This window comes from Podarcis bocagei (genome assembly GCF_964188305.1).
Source record: "Podarcis bocagei genome assembly, chromosome: 5".
NCBI classification, from domain to species: Eukaryota; Metazoa; Chordata; class Lepidosauria; order Squamata; family Lacertidae; genus Podarcis; species Podarcis bocagei.
The window spans coordinates 64,068,223-64,093,392 of NC_138129.1; the positions used below are offsets into that span (position 1 = coordinate 64,068,223).

Sequence of the window (25,170 nt, forward strand, 5' to 3'; positions counted from 1 at the left end):
CAACTCCAACCCCAAACTAGGTAAGATATTATTAGCATTTTACTATATATTTCTATATTATACTTGTTGGAATGCCAGCTCCCTACTCGCTCCAGTCATCTTCATCATTTTATTATTCACAAAGTCAATGCTCTAGGCGCTGTACAGTTTTGTGTAAGACATCACTCGTTCCTGCCCACAGACTCTCAATTCTGTCACTATGCTTTGCTAGATGAGACATAGTTTTCAGCCGTGTCTCATTTCCTTTGGCCCTCTCCAACTACCATAATTCCTAATGCTGTCACAGCCCACTCTTGAGTTGAAAAGGATCTGGCATTGAAAAGGATCTTGTGGAAGCCAAGAATATGTCTCTGGTGGTGTGGCCCCCACCACTAGCTGAAGTTCCTTTCAGATAGTCTGGAAGCAGCAGTTACAATTCCCTTCTAACGTTTGCAAATATCCTTGCTTTGATTTCCCTTGTCATTTCAACATTTCAGTAAGGAACGTTGCAGAGAGGTTCTTCGGCTGGATCGGAACGCACTTGTGAAGCTGCGCTGTGAGCTGGATCATAGATGGGAAATGAAGACATCCATATCCTCAGGGCCAAGACAATATAAAACATAAATTCAATGGTATCCTTACTTCAAAGTGAGTCCCTTGGAATCAGTGCAACAAAGTATACACAGGGTTAAGCTATGTAAGAATTTCTTCCATAAGAGCCATAATACACAAATGAGATGGCTAACTAGCCTGAGTGCAAATCAGCCCTTCTCTCAAAAATGTTTCTCTTTATGCTCAGGCAGGTGTTTCTCTTCTTGGGAAAGTCACCAAGTTCTGATGGGTGCTAGTGTGTGTGTGGGACCTGCTACCACAAGAGAATAGATTAGACCAGTGGTTTCCAATTGGGGGTCTGTGGCACCCCCACCCAGTGGTCCGTGGCACCATTCACACATCAAAAGCTACCCTAGGGAAATCAAAATTTCCAAAAGTAGGGGGTCCATGGCTTGGCTTTTGAAAAATGGGGCCCGCAGTTCTTAGCTAAGTGGAAACCACTGGACTAGACCTAATACAGTAATTCTGTACTTTTAACCAACCTAAAAAAAGATCATTTATCAATCTCCTCACCTGAATTGCATAGAGGTTTATAGTTGGAGGCAGTGTGATTCTGAAGACTAGCTGCTGGAAATTGCAGGAGGAAAGTGTCTCCTGTGCTCAGCTCCTGCTTGTGGATTTCCTGCAGCCGTCTAGTTAGGCACTGTGAGACCAGGAGGTTGGGCTAGCAAGGCCAGTGGCAGATCCAGCAGGCTTGTCTTGTGTTCATGATCAGAAAGTACAGCAGCCTTAGGAGCTGTGTGGCTAAATCAGGATATATTTTCCAGCATCTCTGGCAGTTGTTTTCCAACTAGACTACATTTTTTATCTGCTGTTCTTTGACAGGCACCCCTTTTTCCTTCCCCCATCTTCGTTAACAGCATGTCCCAAATGTACATGAAGTTAGAGTGAGATAAACAGATCAGGGCCTTCATCTAAGGCTTCTCATAGCTGTGCATTCAAATTGCCTGAACTTTGCCACTAACAGAGGAGCCCAATAAACTACTCTGCACAGTTTTTCCTGCAAGTGTCAAGAACCATTAATGTAAGCAGTTGCTGTGGCTTTGGGGAAACTAATCATGCTGCAAGCCCCATCCCCACAGCCAAAAGAGCCCAGATGGAGCACGTAATGAGGTCTCCAAATTACTTTTGGGTGTCTCCTTCCCTCCCTTACCCTTTTTAATGGGAAAACTACCATCATAATTGGACATGACAGCTTCTAAATACCAAGTCCCAGGAAGGAGGAAAATATTTGCTCTCGCTTTTATTCAGTGACACAAGTTCAAACTGTTAATAGTGAAATGTGTGTCCTTGTTTATCCTGAATAGCAGCAAATGGTGTGATGTGGGGGAAAAGAAGCCCTGATCTAGATTGCAACACACTATCTGGGTGCATTTAAAAAACATCCCTCTTCAAAATACATGCTAAACTTATTTTGGTCAAAGCATGCCAGTTTGGGTGTATCCATTGCAGTTCTGTGGTGGAATTGCTCTGCAAATATGGGTCCTCTCTAGCCTAGTTCTAGAATGTCTATTCCAAAAAAATTCCCAATGAAACTTATTTCCTAGAAGCCATGTTTAGGGTTATATCCTTTCAGAGTTTTGAGGAAGACCAGTGCTATGTAATTCCTGCTGTGTTCAATGGAACTTACTCCCAGGTAAATGTGTAGAATGCAGCCTCTGTTTCTATGGATGACTTTTACCTAACATTCTGAACAACAGCTGTATGTTTTAAAAAATGGGCATCAGCCATTGTTTCTTCAACCCTGAATCCTACATGTAACCTGATACCTGCAAGCACTCGGCAGTCTAATTCAGTCTTCATCTTCAGACTGAATCTAAATGCGGACCTCAAGGCTGCAACATCCAGCCTAAGTTTAGGATGTGGTTTTCTTTTTTTTGCAGGGTGGGGTCTGACCCACCCAGTTTGGGTAACATAAACCTGATAAAAAGAAATCTAGAAAAATCTGAGCTATTTTGTGACATTTTGGTTGGCTCTGATAACTGTATTGCCCAACAGTGAATTTTGGAATAAATATTTCTCAAATCAAAAGGTGAGTGGTGTTATCAATATGCTGAAACCATATCTAAACAACAGCATATCCCTTTCCAATGTTGCACCCTTTATTTTGGACTTTAAGCAGTATTTAATGTGTGGGTAGCTTTCGGTAAAACCTTCATGTAAGAGCTTCAGTGGTCTGTGAAGCTTTGCTTAGGTTTCTATTGAGCAAGATCAAAACATATTCCAAAGTGTGAGCCACAATTAACAGAAGTGAAATTCTCTGGGAAAAGGAGGAGTGCAATTTCAGTTAGGAGTATCGCCCTTTTCTCTAGCTCATACGAAAATAATAATATTTCCATCTTTTGCACCTTATTCCCTACTTTGTAGAAAGATGCATTTAGTAGAGGCTGCCAACATGGTTCATAGCCTGTAGAGGTCACTGTGGTCCTTAAAGAACTCGAATTTCAGGCCTTTGCGTGTGATACACTTTATAAGAACACAAGAACAAAAGTCCTGCTCTTGTCCAGCATTCACAAAGACCAACCAGTTGTTTATGGGAAGCTCACAAGTAGGAGAGTTTCACAAAAGAAACCTGAAACTGTTCTTAACCTGAAGCACCACTTTAGCAAATGGGTCCTCCTGCTGCCGCTGCGCCACCGCTGCACGATTTCTGTTCTCATCCTGAAGCAAAGTTCTTAACCCGAGGTAATATTTCTGGGTTAGTGGAGTCTGTAACCTGAAGCGTATGTAACCCGAGGTACCACTGTACTGAAAACAGTTTAAAACAACTTTTATATTGCCACTGTGACAAGTAGTCCTTGATAGACCCCTATTTCACAAATTCACTGAATCCCTCTTTAAAATCTTTCCCAGCTGGTTGCGGCCTGTGGTAACAAATTAACTATATGATGTGTGAAGAAGCATTTCCCTTTATCTGTCCTGCAACTCCCACCTTTCAACTTAATTGGATGACCACAGGCTCTAGTCTTATGAGAGCAAAGAAGAAAATCTTCTCTCCATCCACTTTCCTCCCCCTCCCACATCATTTTATAGACCTCCATCAAATCCCTCCTTATTCAGCTCCCCCCCCCCCAAACCTCAAAAGCTCCAAGCATTGTAATCTTTCCTCACCACCTTTTGGTGGCCTCTCGGTGACTGGGCACTGGCTGGCAACCAGGAGCCAAAATTTACAAGAGGCTGTGGAGGACACCTGAGAGAGACAGGAGAGACTGGCAGGCAGAAGTGGATTAAAGCATTGTGCTAAAGCAGATTATGGGCTTCTTACTTAGAGCTGCCAGCCAATTAAATAAATCTAAGCCAATGAATGCTATGATTCTTAATTGACTGAATGATTCAACTTTCATCAAGGGTAGTTTTTCAAGGCAGCATCTTGGCAGCTTGAATGCTTCCATGATAAAATACTGGGCTTTTCATAGGCACTGTGAGAACAGGATGCTGGACTAAATGGGCCACTGGCCTGATCCAGCAGCCTCTTTTATGCGTACACTAGGCAATAATAGTATAAAAGTCTATTTCACAACTAACGGGGGTTACTATTTTACTGGTTTTTTAAAACCGATTAATCTATTAAAAGTTGTAGCGCTAGACTCTATGCATCATTGACCCATAACTATGCTTGCCTCCTAGTTACTTGACTTGACTAGTATTCACAAATACACAGAGAGCCTGCACAAATGCAGGCCTGTCCACCTATTCACTTGCACAGCCTCCCTCCTTCAAATTCAACTCACCTCGTCTTCCACAGCACAGACAGAACTCTGTTCCATATGGATGTCCAGATCAGAAACTCAAAACTTTCTGGAGCCAAAAATATGAAGGATCCTTTTACTTCCCCTACCTTTAGGTAAGTTCTTCAGGGCAACTTCTTCCTGAATGAGTTTCTCTCTACTTGCTGGAAAAAGCACGGATCACTTTTACCACCTGATTTATTATTTATTATTACTTATTATTATTTCTTTCCAGTAAGAATCTGGTCATTTCCTCCCGGGTTTGTGCAGTCAGAATGTTCAAAGTTGCCAGGAATCTTAGGCTTTGTCCAGGCAACTATTTCTCTATATGCTCTGTTTAGAGGAGATAAAGGTATATTTAATATACCTGAGCAGTTGATTTTGTTAAGACAATTAAAGCTAGGAGGTTTTGTTGCATAATGATACAGGAATCTGAAATGTTGCCGCTGCAGAAGAGGCATATTGTAGATTTGATCAAAATGTTTACACATCTTGTTACTTTGGTAAGTAGACATTTCTTGACCCCTGGAGACTAACAGTGTTCTAAATAAACAGAAGCAGCATCCCCAATAACACTTCCATGGCAACCGTCCTGATCCAGTGTCAGTAATTTGATCACTGGAACCACTGTGATGAAAGAAGGGGAACTATTCTTTGGGGTGGAGGGGGGTGCAGTTGTTTACTCAGTTTGTCATATTCCTGATTTCAGCTTCTTTGTCTATCCCAAATAAATAAAAGGGTAATAGAAAGGATTGCAAATAACACCTAGTCTAGCCAATGGAACTGTTAAGGGGAAAATTGCACTTTTGTTTTCTTTTGTAAGGGCTCCTTTAGCAAATTTGTAAATATGCACCCGTTTTCTCTTATGCAAAGCTAAAAATAGTTCCAAAAGTGCTCTGGACCTTGAAGAAAGGGGACTCCTTATCATGAGTATTCTTGAAAGCCATTATCAGCACTGCTGCAATACTGGTTATGGTGCTAGATTTCAGCTTTTTCAAAGTACTTATTTAAAGTGCTGCAAAAACTTCCAGAACCAGTTCTTCTTGTGACCATGGCAGGACATACAATGTGAATGTAAGTACAGTCGTACCTTGGAAGTCAAACAGAGTCCATTCCGGAAGTCCGTTCAACTTCTGAAACGTTTGGAAACCAAAGTGCGGCTTCTGATTGGCTGCAGGAAGCTCCTGCAGTCAACTGGAAGCCGTGGAAGAAGAAGAAGAGTTTGGATTTGATATCCCGCTTTATCACTACCCAAATGAGTCTCAAAGCGGCTAACATTCTCCTTTCCCTTCCTCCCCCACAACAAACACCGTGAGGTGAGTGGGGCTGAGAGATTTCAGAGAAGTGTGAGTAGCCCAAGGTCACCCAGCAGCTGCATGTGGAGGAGCAGGGAAGCGAACCTGGTTCACCAGATTATGAGTCCACCACTCTAACCACTACACTACATTGGCTCTCACTGCCCTGTCGGACATTCAGCTTCCAAAAATAGTTCACAAACTGGAACAGTCACTTCTGGGTTTGCAGTGTTTGGGAGCCAAAACCTTCGGCTTGCAAGGCATTTGGGATGCAAGGTACGACTGTACAATGATCACTGACCACTCTGAAATACAGCCATCAACCCTCTAAACCAGGTTTGGCCCACCCATGAGGCCAGGTGAGGCAGCCACCTCAGGATGCACAAGGGCAGCAGATCTGTATGTAGATCTTTCTTCCCCTTCTTATTCCCAATGTAGATCTTCACTGACCCCTTCTTCCCTGGTGGGGGAGAGGGGGAACCATTTTGCAGTTCAAGTGCCAAAATGTCTTGGACCAACCCTGCTCTAAACTAATGTGCATAGACAGACTAAGAAGCTCAGTGCTGGGAGTAAAGAGCCCAAAATCTCCCTGTATGTGGAAAGCAACTTCTAAGTTCAAGAATCTCTGATCAGGATGAGAGATGCATCAGGGGAGAACAGGGAACTTAACCCTTCCACCCCCCACTATTTCCTGTTTCAGATCATACTCACCAAGCTTCCCCCTGCAGAATCCCAAATTGGGCATGAAAGTGGTTCTCCTGATCTTTATAGATTTCCAAATAACAACACATAGTCGGTATTCTGCAGAGAGAAATCCACGGGGGGTGGGGGGAGTTGCAGGTGGGGAAATATTATGTAACCCCTCCCCTGCCTCTTCTGTGATCTCTGTTGTTCCCTCTGGAAGCCACATTTCAATATTTGAAATTGTTGTCCTGATAATGTTACACGCCTCTGCCTATAGTATCTAGTGTAGACCTCAGTTTTCATGTGTTGAGACGTTTAATTGAAAATGTCACTATGTTAAAAGCATGGCTGATGTCAAAATGCACTTCTAGAGAGGGCTAAAATAACCTTCCATACAGTGGGATCTAAAGCAGCCAGATGCTTGTCAACTAAACCTACTTTAGGTGCGTCTGTGTGTCTAATTTTAGGCAAAGGACAAAACCAAACCTGCCTGTAAATGTATGAGTTGTTAGTCCCAGCCAGCAAGATGTTAAGCTAGCACGTATGAGGCCCAGGTGCTCCTGAGTTTCCTTGTGGTTACAGCTGTTCCCCAGTTGTTGTGGATATGCAGTTGGCATTGTTTTGCCATTATCCTCTGAGCAGCTGAACAGTAGAAGATTGTACGGAAGAACAGAAGGACAGCATGTACTCATTTCACTGTTGTATTCAGTGCTTTGTTCTCTGTACTTATCTCCTGTCCCAAAGGGCTCATCCTGATATGAAGCAACATGCAAAACGATTAGAAATGATAATACAGTGGTACCTCGGGTTACATACGCTTCAGGTTACAGACGCTTCAGGTTACAAACTCCGCTAACCCAGAAATAGTACCTCGGGTTAAGTACTTTGCTTCAGGATGAGAACAGAAATCGAGCTCTGGCAGTGCAGAAGCAGCGGGAGGCCCCATTAGCTAAAGTGGTGCTTCAGGTTAAGAACAGTTTCAGGTTAAGACCGGACCTCTGGAATGAATTAAGTACTTAACCCGAGGTACCACTGTATTCTATAACAAAGTAAAATTCAGGTACCCTCCTTTTTTTAAAAAAAAAAAGAAAATTCAATCAGTTCTGATTTTTGAAAAAGAGAGACACTCTCCCTTGTTGGCTCCCTTCTTTAGTTCACATCAGAAATGGGATACATCCTTGCAAAAGGCAGGTATCTCTTTGACCGACACATCATTAAGTCAGCAGTGCAAACAGCGAGGCTCATAGTGGAAGTGGTGGTGAAGAAGGATTGGGGGTTAGTGAAGGCGACGAGCAAAGAACTGTCTCATTAAACAAGCACGTCAAATATCCCAAAATAATCCCGCACGCTACACATGCAGGGTCTGGGGGATACAGAAGTATTCTGCTTTGAGTCTACTTTCAATACTATGGGTGGAATTCAACATTATGTCTGCGCAAGCATATCAGCTTGCCAGATGGAATTATCCCCCTCTCCCCACATGCTTTTCTGGGGATTCTCCTGACACCGCCCCCCCTTCCCTCGAGCCAATGGAAGAGGTGCAGTGGGAGGATGGGGAAGCTGTGATGGAGTTTGTTAGGTGAATCCTGCCCACTGTGTTCACCTTGGCCAGCAAGTCATTGCTTTCCCCACCTGCCTTGCCCCACCCTCCAGCCCTAGGTGCCTTCATAAGGGACCTGTTTCCAGAGAAAGAACTGATGAGAGAGATGCTCTGTTTGCCATCAGTGGGTGGTTTTTTCAACTCCGATGCACCACCTCCAGCCTGAAGAACCTTCAGAAGAGAGTTGCTGCCACAGGCATTATGTGGATGTGTATTTTAATGAGCTGAAAAAAGTAGAAGATGATGAGTCATGATGGTGTGGAGGCTGTGAGTATGAACTTAATGCTGCTTAGTTTAGATTTTGGTTGCTAGACGTTGTTAATATTGTTGTATAGATTATAAATGCTGTAGTGATTTATTAAGCATAGAATATGACTTTTGCTTTAAGTGTGATGTTTACCTTATTTTGTTAGTTGCTGCTTTGTTAATAGTGTTTTATAGATCATAATTGTTTCAGGGATGATTTATTAATTATTCTATGTGATTTATGTGATGTTGTATTATGTTCTATCATGTTGTTGTTGTTGTTGTTTAAACCTATTTGGGATTCATTTGAATGAAAAGCGGCATAGAAATATAATCCATCCATCAATCTCTGTGCTATTTGCACCCCCATGTTGATAACCTACATAAGCTGGAATGTACATTTGAATTTTAAAGTAGCTCCCTTTTGCATGCCACTATACTGCATCAACAATGGTCACATATGAACACACTGGAGTTAGATCCAGATTAAGTCCACAATTCCATGCACACATCTGAGAGAAACACACTGGGCCTTTCTTTTGAGCTAGCATGAATAAGATTGCTCTACACATTAGTTGCACTTAACATGCATCAAAATCAATGGGACTTAAGTGGTGGCCAACTTTTCATGGTGATTTCACTTAGATCTTACTGCAACTAACCAACCCAAATAATCACACGATACACTTTCAGTTTTTTTGTGGGAAAATGTCCTAATATGGGCTGTTTGATTTGTTTTCTTCATTTTCAGTCTGCGCAAATATGCACTGCAATTAGTGCTGCTGGTTATTTTGTTGCTAAGGGTACACACACACCACTTTCCAGTTCCCCTTGTAGCACTGCGAGGCAAAAGTTAACATAGCCCACATGTTCACTTCTTTCCTGACACAACAAAGGGGGAGGGAGAGCACAGTAAAACAATTTGTCATTTGTGCTTCCACTGACTATTGCAATTCAGGTCAATCGGTCTGGATGCCTGAATGGGGCAAGAAAGATTGCTATAGGCAGAAATGGGTCAGTAATAGCTGAATGCTTTTCAAGCTGCACATAGCCTTTGCATTGGACACACGTTGCATGCTTATTTTAAATTATTTCACAAAATGTAGCAATTCCCATCATGCTGACACAGATCAAACTTATTGACTTTTTGCAAACACCCTTAGTTGGCTTAGGACGTTTATTCTGTCTCTGTTTTAGTCACTATGACAAAACCTTTGACATGCCTTGACAAAAGCAGCAGCTTAGTGTGCGTTTGTTTCATAAAATTGCTATATAGCTCAATAGCTCAATTGTAGAAAAAAAAAAGAAACCTCAAAGTGGTTTACAAAGAAGATAAAACAATAAAATTATCACTAAAGATTTTTTACAACCATAATCTAAAACATACAGAAAGTTAAAACTGCAATAAAATAAGACTAAAGCAGATCAAAACACATATAAACTTTCTAAACATCTCGGTAGGTTTGTTTAAATGTGAATGTCTTCATCAGGCAACAAAAAGAATACAGTGAATACTGTCTGATTTCAATAGGCAGGGAGTTCCAAAGTGTCAGTGGTGCCACACTAAATGACCAAGTTCTTGCAGGGGCAGTGTTTTGCTCAAGTGCTATTTAAATCAAATACATTTACATTTCCTTACATTTATGTCCCACCTTTCTTTCATCATGAAACGCAATGAGCTATGCATGTGGTTCCTAGGTCTCATCTCTAGTTATCCCATCCCAGATTTGCCTGAGTATGCCTTGGGTCTCACAGGGTATGCCTTGGGCCACACCCCGGAGGCAGTGCTGCATCATCACTGCCCTCTAGCAGCGCATTGTGCTAGAGCGGTCACATATGCAGCATATGACTATGTCACCAGTGGCCTCAGCCTACCAGATCTACTGTACTGGCAGCACACAGCGTTAATACATAAATCAAACAGAGTGGGATGCCTACTCAGAGCTGGGAAACATGCACCAAAGAGCCCTACAGTACCATTTTCAGCTATGGAAATGGAAGCACAGGGTAGGGGGGAAGTACCTTGGCCATTTAAAATAATGGGGAAAGAATGCATAGCTTCTCTATTGACTATTTCCTGAATGGAAACAGTTGTGCAGCTACCGATCTGATTTTAGAAAGTTTGGACAGTCAGTCAGGAGAGGGTTGTGGCAAATTGCAATGCATATTTGCGCAGACTGAAAATGAAGAAAGCAAATCGAACAGCCCATATTAGGATATTTCCCCCCAAAAAAACTGAAAGTGTATCATGTGATTATTTGGGTTGGTTAGTTGCAGTAAGATCTAAGTGAAATCACCATGAAAAGTTGGCCACCACTTAAGTCCCATTGATTTTGATGCATGTTAAGTGCAACTAATGTGTAGAGCAATCTTATATGGTGCAAGTGAGGGGTGTGAAGGGAAAGGGCAGCTGCTGTGAGAAAGCTAATTCCAGTGGCCAGTTGCATCTGCCCCAGTCTCTAGACGCATAGTGCTATAAGTTAGTTTTTTGTGATGAGTGAATGGCATAGAGTTCTGCATCTTTAGTTTTATGCAACACTTAGTCCCAGTTTGGATTTGAGATAGCAATAAATATTTTCACAAAGGCCTAATTTCCTTATGCAAAAGAGCAGTTGAGCAATCCCTCCCACACTTTCCTTTCCTTACTGGCTATTGCACATCCTACCAGAATCCAATTAGATCCAGATGTTTGGGAGTTTGTGTTTGTCTTCCTCCCCACCCCCCTTTTGCAACTTCACCTAATATATCTGACTGGTGCGGCAAAAAAGCTGAACGACCACAAGGCTTAATTTGTGGAAATCCATTTGTGTAGGCAACACATTTGCTCTCATCCTTAACAAAGCAGATAATCAATATATGGTCCCAAAATAAATTAAAAAATTCTGCGATGTTAGTAGATTCCATCATCAGACGAGGCGATGCTTAACTAAACACTTTATTAATCTGATTTTTAGAGAGTGTTCAGATATAGCAGTCGTCTGATGAAGCAACATGCCTTGATGTTCCATTAGTGGTAGTTTAGAACATCTGTTAATCTTGCGGTGATAACTGAAGTCATTTTCTCCTGCCCATAAATCTAAATATAGGATCCCAGGATGCAATTTGTATGTTTTCTGGAACCCCACAAAAGAGATCAGAAGCACCTACAGAATTTTGACTTATCTGTCCTGCCCTTCATCAATCTTTGGAGGAGAAGACTAGATAAACTAGACTACGGTTGAAACCCATGTGGCATGAATTTGTGCTAAAGCCATTTGTATCTGCAAGAGCATTCTGGCTCTACCCTGTTAATTGGATTAAGGCTGGTTTGAAAACTTACTCTGACAATAGTTGAATATTGGGCTTAGTCTGAATTCAGTACTTCAGATAACTGCATATTCGACAAAACAGGCTTCTTTGATTTTTTTATTTTATTTCAGCAATTGAATTAATTTGTGCTGAACTGCAAAAACTCATCACTGACTTTAGCACTCCATATTGAGTAAGTGCAAATGATGAGCAGGTCTCTGGGAAATTAGAAGATTGTGTGTATGGCTGTTTATCAGCCTGATGAGAAGCTGAGCTACCCTTTTGCTGTGTGTACTTGGGTACCGGGTAGCAGATGAAACAAGGAGATAGGCTTTGAAATATAAATGGAAAGGCTCTTGGACAAACAACAACACTGTATGTTTACTAAGGCTTACTAAGGAGTAGTAAGCCACTTACTAGGGAGTAGGTCCCATTGAACTTAATGGGAGTTACTTCTGAGTAAATATGCACACTGCTGAATAATGCTGTTTGCAGGTTTTAATTATTTGGCTTTTCTGAACACTGGTTTGTGTATTAGGTGGTGGGGAGAACGGCTACCTAGTGTGTGAAGGTCCAACAAAGGAAGGTGAATTCCCCCCCACCAGCAACACCATAATGAAAAGTTTGTTGAAAATTCTTCATATCTAAAGTTTGCAAATATTTAATACATACAATTTCTGCTCTGAAAGCAAATCAGGAGACAGTGAATACAAATTTACACACACACCCCTCCACATGCTGTGAAGCTACAAGCATTAAGTTGCTCTGTAATTATAATGCCTCAAAGAAAGTTTTATAATAGCAGTTTTCTGACTCTCAGCTATTAAAATCCATGGCACAAAATGAAAGAACATGATTCTAAACAACCCTGAGCTTTTAATTCTGCTCTGTAGTAGAAGGCAAAAGCTTTTTTTCTGAATTGTGCTGATGTAATTGAAATAGTCAAACATTTGGAAAAACTGTAAACATTTTTTGCTGCTCCCAACTGGTAAGAAACCTTTAACATTTGTCCTTAAATTTTACTGACACATTTCAAAAGTGCCTAACAGCTGCTATTCTAAAGGCTGGAATCTTATAAAATAGCAACCTCACTTGTTTAATCTAACTGATTTATGGAACTTAAATGCTGCTTTCCAATTCTGCAAGGAAGACTTCTTTGGACACATTTTAATTATCCCAAATGACTTTCTTTGCTCTGTTCTATTTTGAAATCTCCTGGATAAACAATCTAACCAAGTTGACTGTCACTGTTCGCCTAAACCAGCTAGTAGCTTGGGTGTAATTGTTATGCTGGATAACATTTGAAGTTAACATTAGGGTGGTGGTCTTCATGCATTTCCTTTCAAAATAAAATATACAAACAAAAAAAGGGGGATTAAAATGCACTCTTTTCTATATTCTAGTTTTATTTCAAAATATATGTTTATTGGAATGTTGTTACCACTTCTCCACCCTAATGAAGGTTGCAGTTTAATAAATGTTAATCAAAATTTAGAAGATGATTTAGAGGAGAGTCTTTTCCAGCACAGGGCCCATTCCCCCATAGATAATATATAGGGGGCTGCATGATAATGTCTGCAGGGCCAGAGGCAAAAGTAGGCAGAGTAATGCATGAGATTCTGACCTTTGTACAGTAGGCTATGTTCCAGCCACACAAGTCAGAGGTTGCTACATTTGCACACAAACCTCCCAATCCAGGCAAACAAGAGTATTACAATTCAGGGGCCCATTCCAGCAAAACAAAAGATGCTTAAGATAGGTGTAAAGCTGAGCTAGTGAGGGGTGTGGTTTTGGGAGCCCCAAGAGATGGTGGGGGAAGAGCATGCAATTCCAGGGGTTGGGTTGCTCCTTGTGCCCCTGCTGTTCAATACTGGAGCAAAGAATACTTTAAACCCCAAGAGTGCAGGCATGTGGTGTTTCATTCATTCATTCTCTCACTCACTCACTCACTCACTCACACACACACACACCATTCATTTTAACTCAGGTGTAAATTGCCCCCTGTGCCCTTTTAACGCAACCATCAACTTGAAAACAACAAAATATGGGAGAGGATTGAATATCGCAGAACCATCAAGCCCAGAATAATTCATAAGAGTATGCAGTAAAACAGATTAAAGGGGAAAGTTTTCTATTTTTTAGAATCCCCCTTTGAAGCAAACTGTGAGCTCAGAAAACAAAGGGAGGGTGTGTGTCTTTGGACAAAAACTGCAAATAGAAAACAGATAAGGTGTATTTAAAGAACAGTCAAAAGTTTTGGAAAGCCACTTTGTCACATACTGTATAAAGTGAAAGAAACATGAAAAGAAAGATACAATCATGCAACTGTTTCTCAAATGGAAAGGTAAGCGATGCATGTGCTGGAAGTTGGGAGGGAATTTCTCAGTCTGTTTAAAGAAGCATTATATAATGCTCCCCTCCCCCATTTAATGACCCCCATTGCACCATTTAACATTTACATGTTTCTAGCCTCATATTTGGCTTATTATCATCTGAGAAGAAACTACTAATTCTGCGTAGTTTGAGGGTCTCCAAATGAGAAGGGTGTCAGTGTACATCTGAACGGATTTTTTAAAAAATGTCCCTCCTTTTATACTCCAGAGAACAATAACAGGAAAGGGATTAATAGGAGAGGATGGAGGATTAAAAAGAGTCTGCTCCCCCCCCCCCAATCCCTTATTTCTGTTCCTTGTTTATAAATCTTGAGTGCTGCTCACCAGATGACTGACTGTATCTCACCACAGCAAAGCCAACATTATTTCAAATGGTCACATCAGTTTTCTAAGATCCCAAGCCCTCAAGATTATACACTTCTTCCATTGTTTCCGCTTGATGCAAGCCCCCCCCCCCAACTCTTTAGAAGAGGCTTTTCCTTTTCATTCTTATAAACTTCAATTAAGAAGTTGATGGCTCTCACATTTCAGAGTGTATGACCCAGCGGACGTTGCACTTTTTGCCTTTATTCATTCGGAGAGCAAAATGAAATTCAGTCTACAGCGGCTGACTGAATATATTCTCTCTGACGTTTCTGCTGCAAAACAGAGCAGTACCTGAGGGCTTCAAACACAGCGGGGAGCAAAACTTCCAAGTCTTGTAGAAATCAAATAGCAAGACTTTGTGATAACTTAAACCCTTTTATTTAAAAAAAGTAAAAAGTTATCAGCTCAGATATCTCTGGATTGCAACTGTAACTGAAAACCTCATGTTTCCACTGCCAATAAACAGAAATAACATTTCTCATCCAAGGGGCAATAATGAATATAGAAATAATTCCACCCCCAATCCACTTTTGAGAGAATGGTATCCCATGTGTCACCCAGCTATAGAACAATGATGTAATTATTATCTTAACTTACAGAATAAATATTTTGGACTGGACTCAAGGGCCAGAATATATGTGTGTGAATGTTGTAGCTAGCCTTACTTTTTAAGAAGGGGTAGCTCATTCAATGGCCTTGAGCCAGTCACCGTTTTGCAGGAATTATGGTGATCTCTTTTACAGCATTACTTTCAGAGTGCTGAGCGTTCCAGAAATGGTAATGGAGTATGTGTGGAAAGGGTGCAATGCTCCTTGTATCTCACTGGTGCTCGTGCAATAGCCATGCTTGGCGAAATGGGATGCTTAAAGCGTTACAACATTGTTTTTATTTGTAGGAGTTAGGAGCAGCAGTACACCACATGATAGTGTTTTATTAAAGTTTCATAGCACAGAGAGTAGTGAAAAGTGTTTTTAATTCTATTTTTTGTTTTGAACATGGTGTGTGCACAGCCTTAAACATTTAGCAGTTGCACTGTTTCTTGCTGTACATTGCCTCCATGTTTATTCTCCCTTTCCTTCCAGTTCCAGAAGCATGTTTGACAAAGAATGCAGAATCTTTCTACTAAATCAGGCATGTCCAAAGCGCAACAACTTTGGGGTAAAAAAAGGTCAACAACTTTGCTTGGCCCTTTGGTCGGCCCTCACGGCTCTTCACTTTATCAAATCTGGCCCTCTTTGGAAAAAGTTTGGACACCACTGTACTAAATGTTTTGGGGAAAATGTCCACAAATTACACTATTTATTAGTATAATTGTAAAGTATGAAGCGGGAGGCATATTTTGGAAGGAATATACAGACATTCTTGCAATGCGGTTGTAAGCCCATGTGACCAACAAATGTGCAATGTTGTCATCTATGGGAAGCCAATTTCTCACATTGCAACATTTGCTTCCACATAGCTACATTCACTTTACAAATTATTCCCAGATAGTATTCTTATTATTATCATCGTGTGTTTTTTAAAAAATTAAAAAGTAGTCTGTCATGCATAATTTTTCTTACTGGAATTAATTAAGGAGATCAACTGCAAAACCGTTTGTTGTTTCAGAAAAGAATGTTGGAATACACAGTTCGAAGGCTTTTCCTACATAGTTTTTCCTCTGATAGTTTTATAAGGTCTCAGTGAATTCCAGTAAATTATGTATGAGAAATCTAACCGCTATACTATGGTCTGCCTTTGTCTGAGACCCCATCTTTTTGATACACTTAAAGCAATATCATATGATTTAAAACAGTCATGGCGTCCACCAAAGAGCCCCAGGAAGGAGGAACTGTAGTTTGTGAAATGTGCAAAAAATTGTTAGGAGACTGTCTGACAGAGCTACAATTCTCAGAGTAGTTTAATCACCAACCCCTCCTTTCTAGGAGACTCTGGGAACTGTAGCTCTGTAAGATTAACAGGGGTCTCCTACAAACACTCAGACCCTTAACTAACTACAGTTTTCAGGATCCCTTAGGGAAGTCATGACTAGCAGAGCCTTCCAAACTTTTCATGCTGGTGACACACTTTTTAGACATGAATCATTCTGCGACACAGTAATTCAGTTTTACTAGCAAACCGGATGTTAAACAAACCCCTTTCCAGTCCTGGGACAAACCCAGGGAGCGTTCACACGACACACCTACACACTGCAGCTAACACACTAACGTGTCATGACACATGGTTTGGAAAGCTCCGATTTAAAGTGTTCAGATACTGCTTTAAATGTATAGTGCAGGTGGGGCCACAGTCTTGCTTATTCTATATCATTTCAGAGTTATATGGATATCTGATACTTTAATTATCATTATTTTTTAAACTGGGTCTTGTTTTGTTAGTTTCTCCTACTTCTCAGGTTTACACTACTTCTGTGGGCTTGTCTTCCCATAAGACACACTGAATTCAATGGACCTTCCTCCAAGGTAAGTGTATATCGAATTGCAGTCTCATTTGGTTTTCAGCTCTTCCGCTGTAGCATGCTACAGGCTTTCTGATTGTTGAGAGTTAAGGGGAAAATAGCAAAAATATTTGTGTTGACTTCAGAATGCTGCAGATTAAGAGCAGATGTATTCCCCAAGCATGTGTTTCAGCTTTCATTGATGTGCTCTGAAGAACATTCTGTAGGCCAGGAAGTATATTGCATTTGCTAATTGTGGGCAGCTTGGCAGATGGGGAGCTAAAAATAATGTTTTTATGTTTTATTACTGTAAATTATTTTGTTCCGCCTCTCAAACAAAATATATCTGGTGCATTTAATCTATCGAGCAGTTTTGCATTACACTTTTGCAGTACTTTCCAACAGAGTTGTCATCAAGGCACCAGTCAACTTTCTGTGCTAAACCAATTAATAGCATATATTTCCACAATCCACCCCCCCCCATCTTTCATGACTAAGAGACAGGGCCGGCCCACCCATGAGGCAAGGTGAGGTAACCACCTCAGGCAGCAGGATGCACAGGGGCAGCAGATCCCAGTGCAGATCTTTATTCCCTTCTTGTACCTGATGTAGATATTCACTCACCTGTTCTTCCCTGGTGGGGAGGGAGGCGCCATTTTGTGGTTTGCCTCAGGTGCCAAAAGGTCTTGGGCAGGCCCTGCTAAGAGAGAATAGAATTAAAAAGAAGCACTAAGAGCACACTCCTAAATAAGGAGGAGTGAAATAATAATACAGTTAGGAACTTAATTCGTTCCGGAGGTTCATTCTTAACCTGAAACTGTTCTTAACTAGAGGCGTGCTTTCGCTAATGGGGCCTCTTGCTGCCACTGTGCCACTGGCACACGATTTCCATTCTCATCCTAGGGCAAAGTTCTCAAATCGAGGTAACTCTTCCAGGTTAGCGGAGTTTGTAATCTGAAGCGTTTGTAACCTGAGGTGTTTGTAACTCAAAGTACCACTGTAATGATAATAGTTGTGTATCCCACTTTTCCTACCTAAGGACCCCTAGGCGGCAATTAGCAAAGTGTTAAAATAGTACCTTCAAAAAAAAAAAAGGATGTATATTAGGGTTGCCATATTTCATAAAGTGAGAATCTGGAAACAAAAGTTGTTGAGATTTTTGGGGGGCAAAATCTCAAAAAGAAGAAGATTTTGAGCTACTGTAAAGGACCAGATTTATGGGAAATTGTCTCTAAAGGTGACAGACTTGGCTCAGGGGTTCAGTCCCCTGCTGCTGCTTCTTAGGTAAGCAACTCATCCAGTACCGGAAATGTTTTCGGTCAGCAATTTCAAACATGTTTTCCTGTACTAATAAGTTCCTCTACTTCAATTTGCATCCTGATATGGGTGAGTAAACCTGATCCTCTTGTATCTATTTAAAATGATGTGTCAATAAGTAGACAGTATTCTAGCTCAGATTTAGCTGCAGCATCTTGAGAATGTGGGATATGCTACATATGGAGCCATAACAAAATGGATTGGGTTTTCTCCTGTGTTGCCACCCACTAGGTCCCTGCTAAAGGTTCTTTTCCCCCCTGTGGAGCATAGGTTGCCTCCATTTGTAGCAAGGCATAACGCTTAAACCAAAGTTGGAGATCTTTTTCTGTTTGACAACAGCATTTCATTTTAGACAACCTTCTGGGGGCCATATTCTGGTGGTGGGCAGGGCCAGAGGGAAGTAGGCAGAGCAATTAATGTGAATTTTACTTTTGTAGACTAGTTTCTACACAAACACACACTTCTTTCTTGTCTTTCATCCAAGCAAGCAAGCAAGAGGCATTATCAGAGTTATATTAGACCCATAAAGACATTCAAAGAGAGTGTGAATGAAACAAGACCAGTGAAAGGTATGGCCTGAATGCTAGAAAGAGAGGCCTTTGGGGCTGCATTTGCTCCCCAGGCCTAAGGTTCCTTACCTTACAGACTTCCAATAGGAAACGGCTTATAGTTCTATTTCTTTTCCATCCATGTGTATTATCCTGAAGCAGAATGTGAATGAGACTAAAAATGAATAGGGCCCCTGGGTCACATTATAATTTGAGGAGGCTCCAAAATATGTCATACTCCTAAAATGAGAGGAGCAGAGCTGCAAAGGATGGATAGGATTGCAGCTTAAATCAATTAACACAGCCTAAAATGTTTGGTAGGCATATTGGCATGCTCAAAGTAGCTTACTGACAGGGAACACTTAGAAGATATACCAGCCAAGAACCTAAACAAGAACTTTATTGTTCCTCTCCAACAAGAACAAAGCGGAAACTGGAAAGTCCTGGCTCCACCCAGAGTCAAATAAAGCCCAGTGCCATCGAGCGACCATGACGCTATCCATACACATATTATACTGTACCTCATTCTGCCTTCCTAACAAAACTTAACATCATGCCCCTCAGCAGGAGCGGACTACTTTTCTCTTGCTTCGGCCGGTAAAACCACAAACCCACTTTAGGTAAGTGCAGTCTTCTGTTAGCTTACAGTGGTACCTCGCAAGACGAATGCCTCGCAAGACAAAAAACTCGCTAGACGAAAGGTTTTTCCGTTTTCGAGTTGCCTCGCAAGACGAATTTCCCTATGGGCTTGCTTCGCAAGACGAAAACGTCTTGCAAGTTTGTTTCCTTTTTCTTAACACTGTTAATACAGTTGCGACTTGACTTCGAGGAGCAACTCATAGAACACAGTGTACATAGTAGCCTTTTTTGAGGTTTTTAAAGACTTTGGTGATTTTTGAAGCTTTTCCAGAACTTCTTTTGCAGCCATTTGGTAAGTTAAGTTTTTAAAACTTTTTTGGGGGGTTTTGGATTTTGGGTTGGGGTGTTTGGAATTCAAGGACTTGGTGTTGGGGAGGGGTTTGCAAGAATCTGGAAGCTTGTGTGTTTTTTTCTGCATTTTTATGATTTTTTGTGACCATTGGGGCACTCTGCTGTTTTTTCAAAAAAAAATCTGGATTTGAATTTCTGTGTGCTGGGTGGCTGGGGGAACAGTTGGGGAGGGGTTTGCAAGAATCTGGAAGCTTGTGTGTTTTTTTCTGCATTTTTATGATTTTCTGTGACCATTGGGCCACTCTGCTCTTTTTTTAAAAAAATTCTGGATTTGAATTTCTGTGTGGTGGGTGGCTGGGGGAACAGTTGAGGAGGGGGTTCTTCAGCAAGAAGCAAAGAGTGGAAGAGGAGCCTTCTTCGAGTGGTCCCCCAGAGTCTTAGAAAATGTACTGTACACTTTGTTGATTTTTAAATGTTTTTCTGTCATGTTTATAAAGTTAATTTATTTTCCCTTCAATTTTTGAACTGCTCTTTACAGTATGTGTGACTTTAAAGAGCAGTTAATAAACTGTTGTTGTACCAAATTTGGCTTTCTTTGGACTTTTTTTGACCATAGGAACGCATTCATTGATTTTCAATGCATTCCTATGGGATTTCGTGATTCGCAAGACGAAAAATCCGCTAGACGACAAAACTTGCGGAACGAATTAATTTCGTCTTGCGGGGCACCACTGTACTTTCATTTATTTTCCTGGTTGGCTCAAGCCATTTTGCTGCCTGAAGCACAGATCCCCCACAGATCCCCAGAGCAGCAGGTTAGCTTAGGGGGCGCAGGGCAGGCTGTGAGCACCCAGCTCTGTTCTTACCCCTCACCTACTCCGTCCATTGCCTCCCTCTGCCTAATAACAGGACCTTCCCTCAGTTGCCTCAACCTTTCCCATAAACCACGACTAGAGAGCTGTCCTTTTTTATTATTTTTATTTCCTTCTGTGCGGCCTTAAAACTACTTTTGAACGTGTGCGTGCTTTACAATTTTAACTCCCAAGTATTTCAGCGCCTGGCTGGGCCTTCTCCACACAGACAGGGGGACGAGGGACTTCCCGCGCCGCTTTCCCGCGCTAACCCAGCAGGGGCCGCTGGTGAGCCGAGCACAAGGGCTGCCTCTCCGGCCGCCTCCAGCCAACGGGGCTGCCTCGGCCTGGGATGGGTCGGCCTGGAGCGCCGCTTTGGGGAAGTGACAAGCGGAGGAGGCTGAGAGCAGCGAGAGAGCGCGCTGGGAGCGGCAGCCACCTCGAGGCAGCCGGCTCCACAGCGCAGAACCCCGCGAAGGGGAAGGGCAGGGAAGCGGGGACGGGGCAGCCCAAGCGACGTCCCAGCAGCAGCAGCAGCAGCAGCAGCACCTCGGCTCAGGATCCCGTGGATGGTGGAGGGCGCGAGGGCAGGCGAGGAGAGCCGGCTCAGGGATGCAGCGGCACCTCCGGCCGCGCGGCTGGGAGAGGAGCCCTTTCCTGCTCCAGCTGCTCTTGTGGCTGCTGCACACGCGGAGCCTGGCGGAGCCCGCAGCCCAAGGTAAGAAGAAGCCAGGCCCCCGGCCGCCCAGGCGGCGCCTCTTTCTCGGCGGGGCTGGAGGATGCGCCGGTTGGGGATTTCCTCCTTCCCTCCCTTCCCTTCTCCTCCTTTCTTGCTTCTCCTCCTCTGCCTTTGCCTCGGCGGCGCTACAAATGCCTGACCTCCTGGCTCCTTTCTCTCTGTCCCTCCAAGTTGTTGCTTGGAGTTAGGGGGCGGTTTGTCCAAGTTGCGGGTTGCAGGAGAAATTCCTGTAAGTCTGTAAGGCGCTGGATCCGCCAATCCCACAGGGATCCAGTGCAGATGAACAGGGGATCCCCCTGGAACACGAAATTCACAGCGGCATTAGGGTGCGAACCCACGCTCGCACGGGGAAGGGGTTTTCGTGGGACGCACCTCCAAATAAGTCTGCTCTGTGGGTGAGGGTGATGGATGGTCGGATTCTGAGAAATTGGGGTTTATGGGAGCAAGGATTCAGCCTCTCCCGGAGTGTTAGAGCATAAGAGCCTGTCCGGGCCAGGAGTGTTGCCTCTGGACATGTGCAGAAAGCAGTTTCTCCCAGTATGGGGAGAAGCGAAAACTAGGGTTTGAGTCCTGTTATGTGTCACTGCAAAAATGAACCTATAAGTCGTTTTATACGCACATACTCCCCTTTCCTACGATGCGCCTTCGTTCAAAGTGCCTCCGCGGTTGCTGACGTTGTGCCTTGCTAACTCCGAATGCCTGCAGTTGTTTTCCTGGGGAACCGAATTGGGTGGGCGTTACCCCATGCTTAACTTGCAAAACAAGAGGTTCCGGGGCCCCCAGTTCGCTGAGAGTCTCCTCTGCCCAATACCAGATATGTTTGGGATGGTTGTGTTTACTCAGTGACCGGGACTGTGTGTGTGTGTGTGTAGATACTCTGTACATGCTCAGAAGCAAGTCACATTTTCCAACAGCAGGCGCTTAAAACAAAATCTGAGGCTGGAGGACCGTCTCTGCCTGGAGGGGTCTCTCCACTTCGGAGTCGCTGCTGTTCAGGGTTCCTTCGACTTTTCCCGCCTCGTCCTATTCCGTCTGTTTGGCTCTCTCGCCCTCTCTAAGAGCTTTGCCAGGAACCATCAGAGTGTCTCCCCTCAACCCCATCCTCTCTCTTTTGCAATAGTTTGCATTTTGTTGAATGAAACTGGAGGTCGATGCGTGAATCTGAATAAACAAAAGCCTGGAACTCGGCAGTTGTTTACTTTATTGCTCATCCGTTTTCGCACTTTTGTAGCAGAGCTCAGTGAGATCTGTGCATGCATCTGTAAAGGCCAGCACAGCATCTGCAGAGCCTAATGGTAACTGTTTGGTTAGACTGATCTGTGGATTCCTAAGCATTATCTGAATTGGCACTGAAAAGACGAGAAAGCACAATGGCAACATTTAAAGCTAAATTAATAAGGCAAGCCCAGGCCTTACTAATGGCTCCGTGGGAAGCATTTCAGGGCTTCCTTTTATTTCTTTTTGGGGCTGGTACATAATTGAAAGGGATGATGGTTTGCTCCTGTGGATTCATTGGAACTGTTCCTGGAGGAGGGGAGGTGAAAACCTGAGAGAGGTGACTGAGGCTGCAGTCTTGACCCCATTTACCTGGGAGTAAGCCTCATTGGCTGAGCTGGGGTATTGGACCATGAGGAAATATGGTTCCCTGATAAGGAGTGCCATGGTTCTTAAGGGTTGTTTCTGAAAAGTCTTTAAATGCAACTGGAAAGACAATAATTTGTCATTGAAATAGCTGCATCAGAAAGTCTGTAATTCTACACATTTTTTTAAAGAAAAAACTATACCTTTGGTTGAATACTGCGTAAAAAGGTGCAGACGTAAGATCACTTATAGTGCAATCCTATGCATGTCTACTTGGAGCCAGCGAGCATGGCAGCCTTAATGTGGATTATCTTAATCTATGACTGCTCAAGAGAACCTGATGTTGTTGAAGCTAATTTGGTATAGATCTCACCATTGCCGTGGATGGGAGACACTGCTGAGAGCAATTCTGAGCTTAGGCCATGTCCCTAAATATGGAAATATTAGAAATAAGCCACCCATAAATATAAGCATGTGCCCTTGGTCACTATCCTTTGTCTCTTCTGTCTGATAATTGCAGGCAGGGACCTATTTTCTTCTCTCCCTCTGTCCCTGTTAGAAGACAATGTACTTGATAACACTGCATAAATAACAGAAATCAGTTAGTACTACCCCAGCCATATCCAACTACTCTTCTAATCACAGTCAATCCTTTCTGTGAATGCTTGATGGGTGAAGTAAGGCTTTCTACAATATGTCACTGAATGTGATTGACAACCTTGGGATTGTTATCTTTTCAGGGTTAATGATGAGCACAAGAGGGTGATTTTATGTATATGCTTTGTATGAGACATTCTTAGACCCTATAGTTGTAATATGCATTTCACATGTGCATTAATTGCTATATGCTTTATGATTGCCAGCTGAATGTGTGAACTAGAAAACATTGCACATGAGGTTGTCTTAGGTCATGTGAAAATCTTATACAGTGGTACCTCTGGTTACATACTTAATTCGTTCCGGAAGTCTGTCTTAACCTGAAACTGTTCTTAACCTGAAGCACCACTTTAGCTAATGAGGCCTCCCGCTGCCGCTGCGCCGCCACCGCCCAATTTCTGTTCTCATCCTGAAGCAAAGTTCTTAACCCAAGGTACTATTTCTGGGTTAGCAGAGTCTGTAACCTGAAGCGTATGTAACCCAAGGTACCATTGTATGTGGTGTTAAATTTGTAGTGTCAAACAAAAACAGTGATCGCTGGAACTTTTTTCAGGCTTTGCTCTTTCCACAAAACATGGAAAATCAGGATTCTGAAACTTGCAGGGAGTTGAGTACAGTAGGCTTCCCTCTGCAAAAGTTTGACCTCTAGCTGACATATCTCCAGAGGTAGGTTTTTCCATAAAGAAGACACCTCCACTGAGAAGGCTCTAACTTAGACCATCATTGTCTAGAGAGAGTCTCAAGAGATCCAAGGATCAGTGGCTGGACTGTGACACATTGGTTAAGGCACTCAGGAAAGTATTTGGGTCCCAAGCTATTTAGAAGCTTAAATATAAACATCCATACTAGAATCAGAAGCAAAAAGGCAGCCAGTGCAAATCACAGATAATAGGTGTACAGGAACTGAGCATTCTGCAGCCCTCAAGGACAGCCCCAAGTAGAGCGTGTTACAGTAATTTAGATGTGAGGTTATCATGGCCCAGAAATAGTCCAGGAATAGCCATATATAAGCAAAGTAGACATAGCTCGAAATATTCTTAAGGGACTAGTTGCTTGCAACATGTTCTCTGATTCAGCTGAAGTGTGTGCTGGCAACTAACTTTAGTTGCTACAGATTTTTACTTTAGGGAGTAAGAAAGAATTTCCTATTTGTGAGGCCATGTGCAATACTGATCTAATATGATTATATATGCATTTTTTAATGTGGAAGGGTGAGTAAAATATCACTTTATTTTGGAAAATACTATGCAGAGAAAAATGTAAAAGCTAATAAGTGGGTGTTATCTTTTTCTTAGGAATATCTTCTGTGGAATTTTAAGTCTATAATTTATCTTTCTGAAGGCTTAAACATTTAATCCAGTATTTAGATAATGTTCTTCTGAGTTTTTACATTTCACATCACTATCACTCTTCTTGTAAAATACTATAACCAAGCTGTCTCTTAAGAGACAAATTTGGAGTGTTTCCCTGCAATTCCAAGCATTCCTTCATATTTCTTCTGTAAAACATCATTCCAAGTTAGACGGTGCATTGTTATTCTTTTGGAACCAGAGCAGGACTCAAAGATAATAATGTCAATAATTATTTTTCTCTGATGCTGCTTTACTCTTATGTTACACATGTGACATTTCTAGCCAGGAAGAAATTGCAACAGGTAGTTTCATAAAGTTTACCCAGTTTGATTTTAATAATATATTTTTTAAAGTTTTAAAAAACATTTTATTGTACTTCTTTAAGTCTTTTAAATAATTCTAGACCCACAGCACTGAAAATACAGCACAAGATATTACAAAATATTTTACTTCTCAATTAGTAGATGTCAAGGAAATAAACAACTACCTGATTTTTAGAAGACATCTGTGATATCTTAGCAATTTGAAGTTGTTGCTCCTGAAGTTACTCCCATATCGCTAAGTTTG

General features: G+C 42.2%; 1 protein-coding gene and 1 long non-coding RNA gene across 4 annotated transcripts in view; one reads left to right on the forward strand and one right to left on the reverse strand.

Annotated features, from left to right (window-relative positions):
- Positions 1–37: 37 nt before the first annotated feature.
- LOC308586823 lies at positions 38–20,208 on the reverse strand. 2 transcript variants are annotated; one of them, XR_014008070.1, is made up of 5 exons: positions 20,156–20,208; positions 18,584–19,134; positions 17,253–17,325; positions 3,703–4,483; positions 38–575 (listed from the first exon to the last, which is right to left on the reverse strand). It is a non-coding gene; the product is annotated as an uncharacterized lncRNA (long non-coding RNA). The 2 variants fall into 2 exon arrangements; XR_014008069.1 differs by lacking the exon at positions 3,703–4,483.
- The window catches only part of ROR1 (receptor tyrosine kinase like orphan receptor 1), a 166,168-nt gene continuing 159,996 nt past the window's right edge, over positions 18,999–25,170 (forward strand). The window contains exon 1 of one of the 2 annotated variants that reach the window (XM_081193688.1): positions 18,999–19,113. Coding sequence is in view for 1 of the 2 variants with exons in the window: in XM_081193687.1 (XP_081049813.1) it covers positions 20,887–20,992 (106 nt within the window). In the remaining variant the exon portion in view is untranslated. Of the gene's footprint in view, positions 19,114–20,282; positions 20,993–25,170 lie in introns of those variants that run through there. The other variant, XM_081193687.1, reaches the window with a different exon arrangement.